We start from the raw sequence: 16,342 nt of genomic DNA on the forward strand, positions 1-16,342 counted from the left end.
TCACAGGTCCTGAAAGGCACAGGGGATCCCAAAGATAATTCAGAGAGGTCTCAGAAGGGAAAGAGAGGCATTGAGAGGGAGAGAGAGAATGGTGCTGAGGGATTTGCCTTTATTGGGGAACATGGCCAGAGTGGTTAAGGATTTGTGGGTTTCACATTTTGCAGGACAATTTTATATGAGTAGAATTTGGGTGCTGAAGGGGAAAGCAGGGTCACTCATGTATCAGTATAGAGGTTACCCAGGGCTTTCTGAAGAGGTACTTCATGGCTGGGGCAGCCTCAGGGCTTATCTGGTAATAGTGTCCCACACCTGACAATGTGTTTACTTAACATGGTTGTTTTTGAAATGGATGCCTCAGAAATCCAAAACTTAATGTCAGGCACTTTTACTCCATAAACATGCTCCTGTGTTTCCTAACTGGACTCCTGATTTTGTTCTGTGATTCAGCTCAGTGTCCAGAAACACTATGGTAGCCACAAACAAGCACTGATTAGTAAACATATATCTCCCAGTGGAGTTCACATGGAAAGGCAAATTTGAATAAATAGATCTACCTGTTCTTAGTGTCAGGATGACCATAAATATAATGAAGCAAAATTTCAAACACTCATTTTGTTACTAAACAAAATATTCCCTTTTTCATTTTTTCTTCTTTTATATCAGAGTTCATGCTGTGCATCTATTTATGGAAGCATGGAAGATTGGTGTCCGCAACTGAGGGGGGTTATTTATTTATTGAGTTGAAGGGTTGGCTAGTGTCTTGTAGGTTTCATCACTGAATTATCTTCCTGTTTCTACTTCGAAACTTCCAATGCTACCTGCTAATATGACTCTATTGTTCCACAAAATATCTCTCTTTTCCTAATATTTGTCACAAATGCTAAGGGATGGCAAATGACCTGTGTCAGTATCATCCATTTTGTTCCTCTTTCCTGCTCAGAAGTCTCTTCCACCTGCATGATCAGAGGACACTTCATGGGACAACTGGATGTCCTGCTGGTTGTGTGGTTCAGGGTCACCAGTTCTGCACAAACATGCACGTCCTTCAAACTCTCCCAGTGACGCTGAAGGGAGCCCACCTGAAGTCACTTGTTCATAAAGTCACTGGAAAGAAACTTAAATAACAGAACGATCACGGCTGCTCTCCTCATATGTCAGATAATATGCCAAAATGAAATGCAGCCCTTGTTTTAACTGCCTCAGATCTGTTTGCTTGGATTATTGTGTCAGTCCCCGACTGCTGTATACCAAGCTGACCTTGTCAAATGGGATACCATTATTATGTGGGTGGCCAAGTGCAAAGGTCAAGAGAGAATTCTTGAGACATTTTATGGTGCAAAAAGGTGCTTTTACTTTAGCACAGGGACAGGACCCGTGGGCAGAGAGAGGTGCACCAGGATTCTGAGCAGTAACTGATTCTGTACTTTGGAGTTTGTGGAGGGAGGGGGTAGAGATAATGTAAATTTCTAAGGAATTTCTGTACATGAAAATAACAGGAACTTGGATGTTGGACTATTGTCAAGATAATGTTGCTTTTAGTCTCTGATAAAACCTTAACATTAAGGCAGCCCTGAGTTTCTGGAGGAGTGCCACACTCTGCATGTGTCAGGGATTTATCGGGGGATGCAGGTTGTAAGGAGATTGACTTTTAGCTACACATCTATTGCGTTTGTTCTCTTTATTAATAATACCTTTACAATGACATGGCATTGTATTCTGGGAAGCATTTCTGATCTCTGCTGGGCTCCATGGGTCTGGAGTCAGGTGTGAAGCTCTATGTTGTGTTTCTAAAGCTCATCAATGGTGTTGTATGTGGCTGGAGTGCTCTTCTGTCTCAGCTAATTCAAGGTCTTATTACTACATTTCTATATGTAAGGTATTCTATTTATTAATTAAATGAACTTACGTGAATTATTTGAATTTCATCCCACTGTTCCTTCATCCACATAACACTTGCTTTCCTTGCCTGTTAGAAGAGCTCTCTCCCAAACCTTCAACGGAGAGTCAGCTACTTGTGCTCTAGATCCTTCCCTTAACCATACTACATAGATATTTTCCCACTTTATTAAATCATCGGAGTATAATTACACACAATAAACTGTATATTTAATGGGTACAATTGGATGACTTAAAGGAGTTACACGAAAATGAAGAGCACATAGTGCAAGTTTCTGTTTGTGTCTAATTTAAGACTGTTACATAAGCTTTATCTGCTTTGTTAGCTAATTGTTACAAATTTCAGATCCCTGGGTCTCTTCCCTTACTTCTGAAAGCACTGTGGAATACTAAACACAACTTTTTTTAAATTTTATTATGTTATGTTAGTCACCATACAGTACATCATTTGTTTTTGATGCAGTGTTCCATGATTCATTGTTTGTGTATAACGCCCAGTGCTCCATGCAATATATGCTCTCCTTAATACCCATCACTGGGCTAACCCATCCCCCACCACCCTCTCCTCTAAAATGCTCAGTTTCCTTCTTGGAGTCCATAGCCTCTTATGTACCAAGGGAGGAACATCAGAATAAAGTCAGACCTATCTACAGAGACCTGGCAAGCCAGAAAGGCCTGGCAAGACATATTCAGGGTACTAAATGAGAAAAACACGCAGCCAAGAATACTTTATCTGGCAAGGTTGACATTTAGAATAATGGAGAGATACAGAGCTTCCAGGACCAGAAGAAACTGAAAGAATATGTGACCACTAAGCTGGCCCTGCAAGAAATATTAAGGGGGCATCTATAAAAGGAGAAATACCACAAGAGTGATATAAAACAGAAATTTATAGAGACAGTCTATAGAAACAAGGACTTCACAGGCAACATGATGACAATTAATTCATATCTTTCAATAATCACTCTCAACGTGAATGGCCTAAATGCTGCCATAAAACAGCAAAAGGTGGCAAATTGGTAAAAAGGTAGGACCTATCCATATGCTGTCTACAAAAGACTCATTTTGAACCTAAAGATACATCCAGACTGAAAGTGAAGGGATGGAGATCCATCTTCCATGCCAACAGACCTCAAAAGAAAGCTGGGGTAGCAATTCTCATATCAGACAAATTAGATTTTAAGCTAAAGACTGTAGTTAGAGTTACAGAAGGACACCATGTCATTCTTAAAGTGTTTATCCAACAAGAATATCTAACAATTGTAAATATCTATGCCCCCAACATGGGAGCAGTCAACTACATAAGCCAACTGTTAACCAAAATAAAGAGTCATATCGATAACAATACGTTAATTGTAGGAGACCTCAATACTCCACTCTCAGCAATAGACAGATCATCTAAGCATAAAATCAACAAAGAAACAAAAGCTTTGAATGACACACTGGACCAGATGGACCTCGTAGATATATACAGGACATTCCACCCTAAAACAACAGAATATTCATTCTTCTCGAGCGCACATAGAACCTTCTCCAAAATGGACCACATACTGGGTCACAACTCACGTCTCAACCAATACCAAAAGACTGAGATTATTCCCTGCATATTCTCAGACCATAATGCTTTAAAACTGGAACTCAATCACAAGAAAAAAATTGGAAGAAATTCACACTTGAAGCTTAATAATGTTTGGGTCAACCAGAAAAATCAAAGAAGAACTTAAACAATTCATGGAAACCAATGAGAACTAAAATACATCGGTCCAAAACCTATGGGATACTGCAAAGGCGGTCCTAAGTGGGAAATACATAGCCATCTAAGCCTCACTCAAAAAAATAGAAAAATCCCAAATTCACCCACTAACTTTACACCTTAAAGAACTGGAGAAAAAACAACAAATGATGCCTAAGCCAAGCAATAAAAGAGAAATAATTAAGATTAGAGCAGAAATCAATGAATTAGAAACCAGAAATACAGTAGAGCAGATCAACGAAACTAGAAGCTGGTTCTTGGCAAGAATCAATAAGATCGATAAACCATGGCCAGACTTATCCAAAAGAAAAGAGAAGGGACCCAAATTATAAAATTATGAATGAAAGGGGAGAGATCACGACTAACACCAAGGAAATAGAAACAATTATTGGAAATTATTATCAACAACTATATGCCAATAAGTTAAGCAACCTGGAAGAAATGGATGCCTTCCTGGAAACCTATAAACTGCCAAGACTGAAACAGGAAGAAATTGACAACGTGAATAGGCCAATAACCAGTAACAAGATTGAAGCAGTGATCAAAAACCTCCCAAAAAACAAGAGTCCAGGGCCTGATGGATTCCCTGGGGAATTCTACCAAACATTCAAAGAAGAAATAATACCTATTCTCCTGAAGCTGTTTCAAAAAATAGAAACAGAAGGAAAGCTTCCAGATTCTTTCTATGAGGTCAGCATTACCTTGATCCCCGAACCAGGCAAAGACCCCATCAAAAAGGAGAATTTCAGACCAATATCCCTGATGAATATGGATTCCGAAATTCTCAACAAAATCCTAGCTAATAGGATCCAACAATACATTAAAAGGATCATCCACCATGACCAAGTGGGATTTATCCCCAGGATGCAAGGATGGTTCAACATTCACAAATCAGTCAATGTGATAGTACACATTAATAAGAGGAGAGAGAACCATATGGTCCTCTCAATTGATGCAGAAAAAGCATTTGACAAAATACAGCATCCTTTCCTGATTAAAACTCTTCAGAGTATAGGGATAGAGGGAACATTCCTCAAGTTCATAAAATCCATCTATGAAAAACCCACAGCAAATATTATCCTCAATGGGGAAAAGCTGAGAGTCTTTTCCTTAAGATCAGGAACATGACAAGGATGCCCACTCTTGCCACTGTTGTTCAACATAGTACTAGAAGTCCTAGCAACAGAAATCAGACAACAAAAAGAAATGAAATGTATTCAAATTGGCAAAGAAGAAGTCAAAGTCTCTCTCTTCACAGATAACATGATACTTTATGTGGAAAACCCAAAAGACTCCACCCTCAAATTACTAGAACTCATACAGCAATTCAGTAATGTGGCAGGCTACAAAATCAATGCACAGAAATCACTTGCTTTCTTATACACTAACAATGTAACTGTACAAAGAGAAATTAGAGAATAGATTCCATTTACAATAGCACCAAAAACCATGAGATACCTTGGAATAAACCTAACCGAAGAGGTAAAGGATCTGTATTCTAGGAACTACAGAACACTCATGAAAGAAATTGAAGAAGACACAAAAAGATGGAAAAACATTCCATGCTCATGGATCGGAAGAATAAACATTATTAAAATGTCTATGCTACCCAGAGCAATCTATACCTTCAATGCCATCCCGATCAAGATACCAATGGCATTTTTCAAAGTGCTGGAACAAAGAATCCTAAAATTTGCATGGAACCAGAAAAGACCCCAAATCGCCAAGGAAATGTTGAAAAAGAAAAACAAAGCTGGGGGCATCAAGTTGCCTGATTTCAAGTTATATTACAAAGCTGTGATCACCAAGACAGCATGGCACTTCTACAAAAACAGACACATAGACCAATGGAACAGAATAGAGAGCCCAGATATGGACCCTCAACTCTATGGTCAACTAATCTTTGACAAAGCAGGAAAAAACATGCAATGGAAAAAAGACAGTCTCTTCAATAAATGGTGCTGGGAAAATTGGACAGCTATATACAGAATAATGAAATTCAACCATTCTGTTACACCATACACAAAGATTAACTCTAAATGGATAAACATAACTTCATATGAATGTTGTAAGAAAATAATGAAATGCATGGAAATTAATTTTTACTCCAAAGAAAACCTTCCAGTGTAGTGGTTGTGAAAAGAATGAATTACTGAATTAATATGAAATAAAAGGATGCAGAAATATAGACACAAAATTGTAAATTACAATGGGTAACCTTAATTTTGATCATAAGTTCCTTTTCAATGTCACTGCTTCAAAGGCCTCAGTGTCAGACCACACATGCCATGAGGAATTTTCTGTACCAGCTGAGGGGCAGAATATCTCTAAATCAATCCAGTTTTTTTTTCTATTTAATTTGCTTCCTTAAATGCAAATTGCCCTTTTCCAAGGGAAGCTGATGAGTGAATTGGAAGGCTTAAAGTCAGTTTCCTCAAATAATGTTATTGACTATATCCATATGAGATTCCTCTTGCTGTAAAATATCCCAGTGCTAATTGCTTAAAACAAACACATATGTGCTCTAATAGTTCTGGAGTCAGAAGCTCGGAAGGAGTCTCACTGGACTAATAGTAAGATGTGTACAGGGTTGAGTTCCTTCTAGAGGCTCAAGGGAAATTTTCTTTCCAATTCCAGTCTCTCTTGCTGGCCACTTGCATTCCTGGGCTCATGGCTCTTCCTCCACCTTCAGAGCCAGCAGGGCAGCATTTTCAAAGTCTCTCTGACACCAACTCTTCTGTCTTCCTTGTCAACATTTGGAGGACCGCTGTGATTACCTTAGTCCCACCTGGACAATCATAAGTAATCTTTTTATATTAATGGCAGCTGATTAGCAACCGTGTACAATCTGCTACCATAACCCTTCTTTGCTATAACAAATAACACATTAAAGGCATTGGGGATTAGGATGTGGACATATTTGGGAGGGCCTTCTTCTGCCTACTGCAAAGTCTTTATCATAAGTATATTATTCTGTTCAGTTATGAAAGCAATAAACATGGAATTTACACAGCCTCAAGAATGAGTGAATATACTATTTCTTCAAAATTTCATGCAATGACAATATTTGGTGACAAATACCTAAAACTCCCTATACCTATCACAGCTTTGTTAATCAAAGAGTGACCCATACACCAGTGTTACAAGATTTCTGTTCCCTTAGTTCCCCACAGTTCTTGGTCACACCACTTTGAAGAATGAAAAGGTAGACCAGACAAAGAGTGGTAGGCAGCAAAGCAAAGTTTATTGAGCAACAGTATAAAGCTCCCAGAGAGGGAGGGGGCCCAAGTGGGTGGACCCCAGAGTTTCTAAGTTTAGGATTTTTTATGAGCTCTTTGGCAGAACTATCTTAAGTAATTGGGGTGTGGTGAATCATGCCAATCAGGGGTTTGGTCATGTATCTGTCTACCTATTAGGTTATTGTCTCTGTGATGATGGTCTTCTTTTTTTTTTTAACATTTTATTTTTATTTATTTATTTATTTATTTATTTATTTATTTATTTATTTGATAGAGAGAGAGAGAGGGCCCATATGTACAAGCAGGGCGGGGAATGACAGAAGGAGAGGGAGAATCTTAAGCAGGTTCCACTCCCAACACAAGACTCAATCTCAGGACCCTGAGATCGTAATTTGAGCCAACATCAAGGGTCAGATGCTTAAATGACTGAGCCACCCAGGGACCCCCCAAAATCTATATTTTAATTCATGTTCATTCATTTCTTCTCATTGTGCCTACAATAAGCCTACATCATTAATAGAATGAGATAAAATGCAGGCAACATTTATCAAGCACTTACAGTGTTCCAGGTCCTTGTATCTCCTCTCCCTCCTCCACCCCTGACAGAGGTAGACATTCTTTTCCTAATTTTGCAATTATAGAAGTACATTCAGCAATTTTAACTAAGCTACCTAATACCACACAATTAATAAGTAGCCAAAGCAGGATTTGAACCTAGGTCACTCTGAATCAAAGAAGATAGTAGGAAGGGAAAAATGAAGGGGGAGGGGGGAATCAGAGGGGAAGACGAACCATGAAAGACTATGGACTCTGAGAAACAAACTGAAGGTTTTAGAGGGGAGGGCGGTGGGGAATGGGTTAGCCCGGTGATGGGTATTAAGGAAGGCATGTATTGCATGGAGCACTGGGTGTTATACACAAACAATGAATCATGGAACACTACATCAAAAACTAATGATGTAATGTACAGTGACTAACATAATAAAACAAAATTTTTTAAAAAATCATATTTGTTGAAAATACTCTAAGTTAGAAAGGAAAATGTCAATTGCTCTCTCTCAATCTCTCTGTCTCTCTCCAAATCATTTCTTTTTCTGAAGTACTATCTAAATATAAGCAGAATGCATATAGCATATACTAGAATTTAGAGTTTTTATTTTTTTAATTCTATTTTATATAAATTCAATTAATTAACATAAAATGTATTATTAGTTAGAGAGGTAGAGTTCAGTGATTCATCAGTCTTCTATAAAACCCAGTGCTCATTACATCACGAGCCCTTCTTAATGTCCATCAATAAGTTACCCCAACCCCCATCCACCTCCCCTCCAGCAACCCTCAGTTTGTTTCCTATACTTAGGAGTCTCTCATGTTTTGTCTCCCTTTCTGATTTCATCTTGTTTTATTTTTCCCACCTTTCCTCTATGCTCCTGTTCTGTTTCTTAAATTCCAGCTATGAGTGAGATCATATGATAACTGTCTTTCTCTGATTGAGTTATTTGGCTTAGAATAATACCCTCTAGTTCCATCCACATCACTGCAAATGGCAAGAATTCATTTTTTGATGGCTGAGTAGTATTCCATTGTATATATATACCACATCTTCTTTATCTATTCATCTGTCAGGGGACATCTGGGCTCTTTCTATAGTTTGGCTATTGTGGACATTGCTACTATAAACATTGGGGTGCAGGTGCACCTTTGGATCACTACATTTGTATCTTTGGGGTAAATACCTAGTAGTACAATTGCTGGGTCATAGGGTAGCTCTATTTTCAAATTTTTTGAGAAACCTCCATACTATTTTCTAGAGTGACTACCCCAGTTTGCATTCCCACCAACAGTGTAAGAAGGTTCCCTGTTCTCTGCATCCTTGCCAACATCTGATGTCTCCTGATTTATTAATTTTAGCAATTCTGACCTGTGTGGGGTGGTATCTCATTGTGGTTTTGATTTGTATTTCCCTGATGGCTAGTGATAATGAACATTTTTTCATGTGTCTGTATGTCATTTGTATGTCTTCTTTGGAGAAATGTCTGTTCATTTCTTCTGCCCATTTCTTGACTGGATTATGTCTTTTGGGTGTTGATATGATAAGTTTTTTATAGATCTTGGATACAAGCCCTTTATCTGTAGTGTCATTTGTAAATATCTTCTCCCATTCCGTGGGTTGACTCTTTGTTTTGTTGACTGTTTTCTTTGCTGTGCAGAAGCTTTTTGTCTTGATGAAGTCCAAATAGTTCATTTTTGCTTTTATTTCCCTTGCCTTTAGAGATGTGTCTTGAAAGAAGTTGTTGTGGCCGATGTTAGAGGGGTTACTGCCTATGTTCTTCTCTAGGATTTTGATGGATTCCTGTCTCACATTGAGGTCTTTCATCCATTTAGAATCTATTTTTGTGTATGGTATAAGAAAACGGTCCAGTTTCGAGAAAGATTGAAATAGTCATGTTGAAGAGTGATGGATTGAGTTGAAAGAGAAGTACTACAATTTTCTGATGCAGCTTTGGGAATCCAATGGTAATGAATATATACTGGTACAAATTTAGGCAATCAAATATTCTTCTAGTTGCTTTCTTGTCTAATATAAGTGCCATGCATTTGGGGTTGCTTGGTAAATGGTGCTTGTGATGAAAACATCTGTTTTTTTTTTTTTTATTCCCTTAAGAAAAAGCCATTCAAAGAAACTTTCAATTACCTTCCATTAGAAAAGAGCATACTAACAAGCTTAATAAACATTTTTTCTGTTGCAGAAAAAAAAAAAAAAAGAAAACGGTCCAGTTTCATTCTTCTACATGCATCTGTCCAATTTTCCCAACACCAGTTGTTGAAGAGACTGTCTTTTTTCCATTGGATATTCTTTCTTGTTTTGCTGAAGATTAGTTGACCATAGAGTTGAAGGTCCATTTCTGGGCTCTCTATTCTGTTCCGCTGATTGTGTGTCTGTTTTTGTTTTTTTGTTTTTTTGGGGTTTTTTGTTTGTTTGTTTGTTTGTTTTTGCCAGTACCCTGCTGTCATGATGCTCACAGCTTTGTAATATAGCTTGAAGTCAGGCATTGTGATGCCCCCATGTTTGTTTTTCTTTTTCAACATTCCCTGGCAATTTGGGGTGTTTTCTGGTTCCATACTAATTTTAGGATTATTTGTTCCAGCTCAGCAAAAATAAGTTAATGGTATTTTGGTAAGGATCGCATTGAATGTATAGATTGCTCTATGTAGCATAGACATTTTAACAATATTGTTCTCCTAATCCATGACCATGAATGTTTATCCATTTCTTTGTCTTCCTCAATTTCTTTCTTGAGTGTTCTAAAGTTTTCTGAGTATAGATTCTTTACTTTGTTGGTTAAGTTTATTCCTAGGTGTCTTATGGTTTTTGGTGTAACTGTAAATGGGATTGACTCCTTAATGTCTCTATCTTCTGTCTCATTGTGTTTGGAAATGCAACTGACTTCTGTGAATTGATTTTGTATCCTGCCACTTTGCTGAATTCCTGTATGAGTTTTAGGAATTTGGGGGTGGATGCATTCTTGAACACAGATAAACTACCAAAACTGAAACAGGAAGAAATAGAAAGCCTGGACAGACCCATAACCAGCAAGGAAATTGAAGCAATAATCAAAAGTCTCCCAACAAACAAGAGTCCAGGGCTTCCCAGGGGAATTCTACAAAACATCTAAAGAACTGTTACCTATTCTTCAGAAGCAGTTTCAAGAAATAGAAGTGGAAGGAAAACTTCCAAACTCTTTCTATGAGTCCATCATTACCTTGATCCCAAAACCTGAACAAAGAACCCACCAAAGAGAATTATAGAGCAATATCCTTGATGAACATGGATGCAAAAATTCTCACCAAGATACTAGCCAATAGGTTCCAAAAGTACATTAAAAGGATTATTCACCTTAACCAAGTGTGATTTATTCCTGGGCAGCAAGGGTGGTCAAACATCTGCAAATCAATGTGATCACTATATTAATAAAAGAAAGGAAAAGAACCATATGATCCTCTCAATAGATGCGAAAAAGCATTTGACAAAATATAGCATTCTTTTTTTTTTTTTAGATGAAAATATTTTTTATTTTTTGAGAGGCATGGACCCTCTCAGGCTCTGATAATACCTTTTCACATTCTGGAAAAATGCATTTGTATGCATTTTTTAATTACAGGTATTTATTTTATGTTTGGGTTCTGCCATCTCTCTTTTTTTCTTTCTCTGCTTGACTTATTTCACTTAGCATAATCCCCTCCAATTCCATCCATGTCAATGCAAATGGGTGTTATACACAACTAATGAACCTTTGAACACTACATCAAAAACTAATGATGTACTATACAGTGGCTAACTGAACATAATAAAAAATATATAGCATTCTTTCTTGATTAAAACTCTTCACAGTGTAGGGATAGAGGGAACATACCTCAATATCATAAAAGCCATATACAAAAAGCCCACAGATAATATCATGCTCAATGGGGAAAGACTGAGAGTTTTTTCCCTAAGGTCAGGGACACATCACAGATGTCCACTATCACCACTGCTGTTCAATGCAGCACTAGAAGTACTAGCCTCAGCAGTCAGACAACAAAAAGAAATGAAAGACATCTGAATCTGCAAAGAAGAAATCAAATTCTCACTCTTTGCAGATGACATGATACTCTATGTCAAAAACCCAAAAGATGGGTCTTTTTCTTGCTGTCCTCTTGGGGCTTATGGCCTAACTGCCCCTTGCCCATAATCTTGACAAATTCTTTGTGGTTAATTGTCTTATTTAGGACGTTTTGAAGAAGTCATTTCTGCAAGGGCTGCAAAGCAGTATATCAGTGAGCTCCTGTCTAAGCTTCAGAACAGGATCTCAAAGCTATTTTATTTTAGCTGTCCTGACTCCATATTTTCTTGTTGGAGACCCTGGCCCAGACTACCTAATTGTCCAAGTAACTCCTAACATCAAGACATCAACATCACCTGGGATGTTGTTAGAAATGCAGATCACTTGTTAGAAATGCAGAATCTCTGGGCCACCCAGGGAGCTGTGATGAGATTCTACATTTGTAGTGGGATCCATGTGGATTCATAGCACATTGAAGTGGAAGAGATGCTGGTCTAGATGGATTTCTCAGCGTTTATGGTTGACATTTGTGGCAGGATAATAAAACTGTAGGGGTGTTTTCCTTTGAATTATAGGTGTTTAGCAGCATCCCTTCAGACATCTCCAGACACCTCCAGGGGCAAATTCATTTCTGGTTGAGAACCACTGCCCCAGAGCTTGAAAAGTAGAGGCATCCTGACAGAATGACACTCAAGGCCACCACATATTCAGATTTTAAATGTAGACAGATCACTAGGCAGCACCAAGCATGGAGTTCATAAATGTACTTCCTCGGGGATAAGATGTTTATAAAAATTAAATCAAACAACACATATGAGATGTGAAGGTCATGTTATAATACATGAAAAGATCTAAACACACCTATTATAATAAACAATCATTTTATGACAAAGGACTATGTGGCAGCTCTTAACTTGTATAAAGTAAGAAATTCCTAATTGTAACAGCAAACGCCTACTGGAGCCAATGTGTGTAGTGGCCAAGGCTTATTATCAGAAGAACACACTTCTCCGCCTAATTGAGAAGAAGAACAGACCATATGCGGAGGCTGGGTCCCCAACACAAGTCAATGCTTTGAAGATAAAGAAACCTAATCAAGGAGAGTTACTGGGTTTTAGACATGGAAAAAACTATAGCTTTGAACTGAGGTAAGATGCTAGGAGATTCACACAGCAAGATGAGAACAAGGTGAAGGAAAAGGGGTAAAAAAACCCCAAAAGCTGGATTCATGTTACCTCTAACCTAGTCTTTTGGGAACCAAGATTCTTTAGGAAAACATCCTTTCTGTCCAGAGAACTTTTCCACTTGGGAATCATGTGCATAGAGGCTGGAGTAACAAGAGGGAAATGTGCCTAATGAGCAGATACAGGGAGCTGTAAATACCTCCTCATCTCCAGTCCATCAACCTGTGCAACCTTGGACAGGAAGGGCCATGCTTCTTGTCTGTTTGTTCCAAGTCCTAATTCTGGCTGGGGGCCTATGTTTCACTCCTTCTTGCTGCCTTGGCTGAGGACAGAGTTTTAGTCCCTATCATCTGTCATCCAGGGGGGAATTTAGACTTCCACAACAACACCTTCCTTTCAGACACCCCAGCCAGGTGAGTCCAACACCCCAGTGGACCGTGGATGACAGGGTCAGAGAGAATGGAAGCCAAGAACATTGACCGGTCATCACTTGAGAGTCAATTCAACTTAGCCCAGAATGAGTGATCCCTATGTTTTTTTGGTTTCCCGGATTAAGTTATTAATGTATTTATTCAGTGTTAATGTCAATTTCACAAGTGACAGCTACTCACACTTTTGATGGTCTTTCATATTCTTTATCATTAAATTGCTATTATAGGAATGTTAGAAAAAGTATGTTGAGATTGTTAAACTCAATGTGTGGATCTAATCAGGTGTGATCATAAATGTGTGTGTGATATGATATCCACAGACAGAATGATACAAAGCAAATTATTGAGTACAAAAAGAGAATTGTCATGGTGTAGGCAGGATTTATAGACCAATGTCTGGGCACGCCTTTGCACAATGGACAAAATCCAGAATGAGGACTAGAGTGTGCCCATTGGGTTTGTCAAAGGAGAGATCAATACCCAAAGCCCAAGAATGTCAATAAGAGATGCCACATAAGAAAAGGGAGCAAGGGGATAACCTCATCCCCTACAAGACCCCATAGAAATGAATTGGCCAAATAATGATGCGGGAGATACAGGAAAAATAAGTCTTCTATGTTTGATATAAAAATGCCCAACTTTTGTTGTATTGTGTATACGTCCTTTTGTGAAGTGTTGGTTTATCTGTTTTCTCATTTTTGGGAATGTACACTATTAGTATATATTTATTAATATTTATATATATTATTTGTCCATGGGAGGCTTAAGAATTGGCATTTCTGTTCTTTGCAGGGTAAAGATCAGTGATCTGGCCTACTTGGGTTGGATTCATTCCTAGCATAATCAGGATGGAGGCGCTGAGAAAGACAGGGGAATAACACAACCCAGGAGGCCACGGTGTCCTGTGTGTGTGACTTGTAGTGTGTGAGAAGTCCCCACAACAGGGTGCCAGGACTCATAACTCCCAACATGACACAACACAGGGGCCAGAACTCGATCAAGAGAGGCCACTAAGAAGGGGATCTTGTTCAATTCATGGGATGCCTTTGCAACACGATGAATACAGTGGCAGAGGCAGTGTGGACAAGGAAGTCCTTGTGCCTTGAGGGTTCAGAGGTAGCAGAGAGGCCACTTCCCTGCTCAGCATGTCTGACAGTGTCTCTCCTCAATCTCTCTCCTGTTCATTCCCCCTTGCAGCACTGGCTTTGCTTCTTTGACTTGAACATTGGAAACAAGTACCTTCCTTGGGGCCTTTGCACTGGCCATTCCCTCTGCTGGGCACACATTTCCCCCATAATCCTTGATCTGCCTCCATCTCTTACTTGAGATCTGTGTTCCAATGTCACCTTGTTTGCAGAATTGGTCTCCATACCCATGAAAATAGCATGCCGTATTCACTCTCTGCTTTATCCCTGCTTTCCTTTTCTTCATACCACCTGCCACCATCAGAAATGTAATTAATTTTCTTATTTGTTAATTTATTCTTTCTCCATCATTGGGTGATAGGGACATTTTTTCTCCAGCACCCTTTACTCCTTGCCTATAGAATGCCTAAAACATTGCTAACACTCAATTTGTATTTCTGAAATTTGGAATAATTTTTTAATCAAAACTGTAGAATACATGGCTTTTTGGGAAAAAAGGGGATTGGAAGAAAAATCCATCACTCTGCTGATACAGGGGATTCACCAAAGGGGACCATATCCATGCACAACATATTGAAATGAATTTCTAGACTACAAAATATAAAAAGTAGCATTTGAAATCTGTGACTAATAAATGTTTGTTTAAGAATTAGTCATGCTTTTTGCTTCTTTCCTTGAAGTCACCTCCACCACATGGGACCAGGCAATGATACACAAATTTCAGAGTTTCTTCTTCTTGGCTCATCAGAGGACCCAGAACTGCAGCCCTTTTTATTTGGGCTTTTCCTCTCCATGTATCTGATCACTGTGTTTGGAAACCTGCTCATCATCCTGGCCGTCAGCACGGACCCCAACCTCCACACCCCCATGTACTTCTTCCTTGGCAACCTGTCCTTAGTAGACATCTGTTTCACTTCCACCACTGTCCCCAAGATGCTGGTGAATATACAGACACAGAGCAAAGTTATAACCTATGCAGGCTGCGTCACACAGATTTATTTCTTTATACTCTTTGCTGTGTCAGAAATCTTCCTCCTGAGTGTGATGGCCTATGATCGGTTTGTGGCCATCTGTCACCCCCTGCACTACACAGTCATCATGAACCCCCGGCTCTGTGGACTGCTGGTTCTGGTGTCCTGGATCATGTGTATCCTGAATTCCTTATTACAAAGTTTGATGATGTTGCGGCTTTCCTTCTGTACACAATTCCAAATCCCCCACTTTTTTTGTGAACTCAATCAGATGATCCAACTTGCCTGTTCTGACACCTTTCTTAATAACTTGGTGATGTATTTTGCAGCTGTCCTGCTGGGGGGTGGGCCTTTTGCTGGGATCCTTTACTCTTATTCTAAGATTGTTTCCACCATACATGGAATATCGTCAGCCCTGGGTAAGTATAAGGCATTTTCCACCTGTGCATCTCACCTTTCAGTTGTCTCCTTATTTTATTGTACAGTCCTAGGAGTGTACCTTAGCTCTGCTTCTCCCCAGAGCTCCCATGCAAGTGCAGTGGCTTCGGTGATGTACACAGTGGTCACACCCATTCTGAACCCCTTCATCTACAGTCTGAGGAACAAAGACATGAAAAGGGCTCTGAAAGCATTCTTTGTGAAGGAGACACTACATGGCCAATTGTTATAAGACTGAACATTTGCCTACAATTGCTTAATCTCAGCTTCCTGAGCAAAATTTTATTGGATAAATATTCGTATTCATTTCCTACTACTATGTAAAATGACTACGTTAGTATTTAAACACATTTATGTTCTTAGCATTCAGGGGATCAGAAGCCTGAAATGGCTCTCATTGGGCTAAAAATATTTGCAAGACTTGGTTCATTCTGGAAGCTACAGGGAAGAATCTATTTACTTTTCCAAGCTCATAAAATAGTGTAAAAAAATCTAAATATATTTCTTATAATTAAGAAATCCTTCACAATGAGGGACCAAATGACAACTCTTAATTTACAAGTATGATTCCTAATCATTTGGCAAATGTGTCATGAAGCTACGGGATGTCTTGCTCAAGGATTATATAACAAACAAACAAGAAACTTAGTTCTCCTTTTTGAAAAGGAAAACAACAATTTT

The 16,342-nt window shown here is 38.8% G+C and overlaps 1 protein-coding gene across 1 annotated transcript; it reads left to right on the forward strand.

Annotated features, from left to right (window-relative positions):
* The first annotated feature begins 14,945 nt into the window (after nt 1-14,945).
* LOC118535430 (olfactory receptor-like protein OLF4) lies at nt 14,946-15,893 on the forward strand. Its single transcript, XM_078059419.1, has one exon. The coding sequence runs from the start codon at nt 14,946-14,948 to the stop codon at nt 15,891-15,893; it is 948 nt and encodes a 315-aa protein (XP_077915545.1).
* The last annotated feature ends 449 nt before the right edge of the window (nt 15,894-16,342 follow it).

This window comes from Halichoerus grypus, chromosome 1 (genome assembly GCF_964656455.1).
Source record: "Halichoerus grypus chromosome 1, mHalGry1.hap1.1, whole genome shotgun sequence".
In the NCBI taxonomy this organism is placed as follows: domain Eukaryota; kingdom Metazoa; phylum Chordata; class Mammalia; order Carnivora; family Phocidae; genus Halichoerus; species Halichoerus grypus.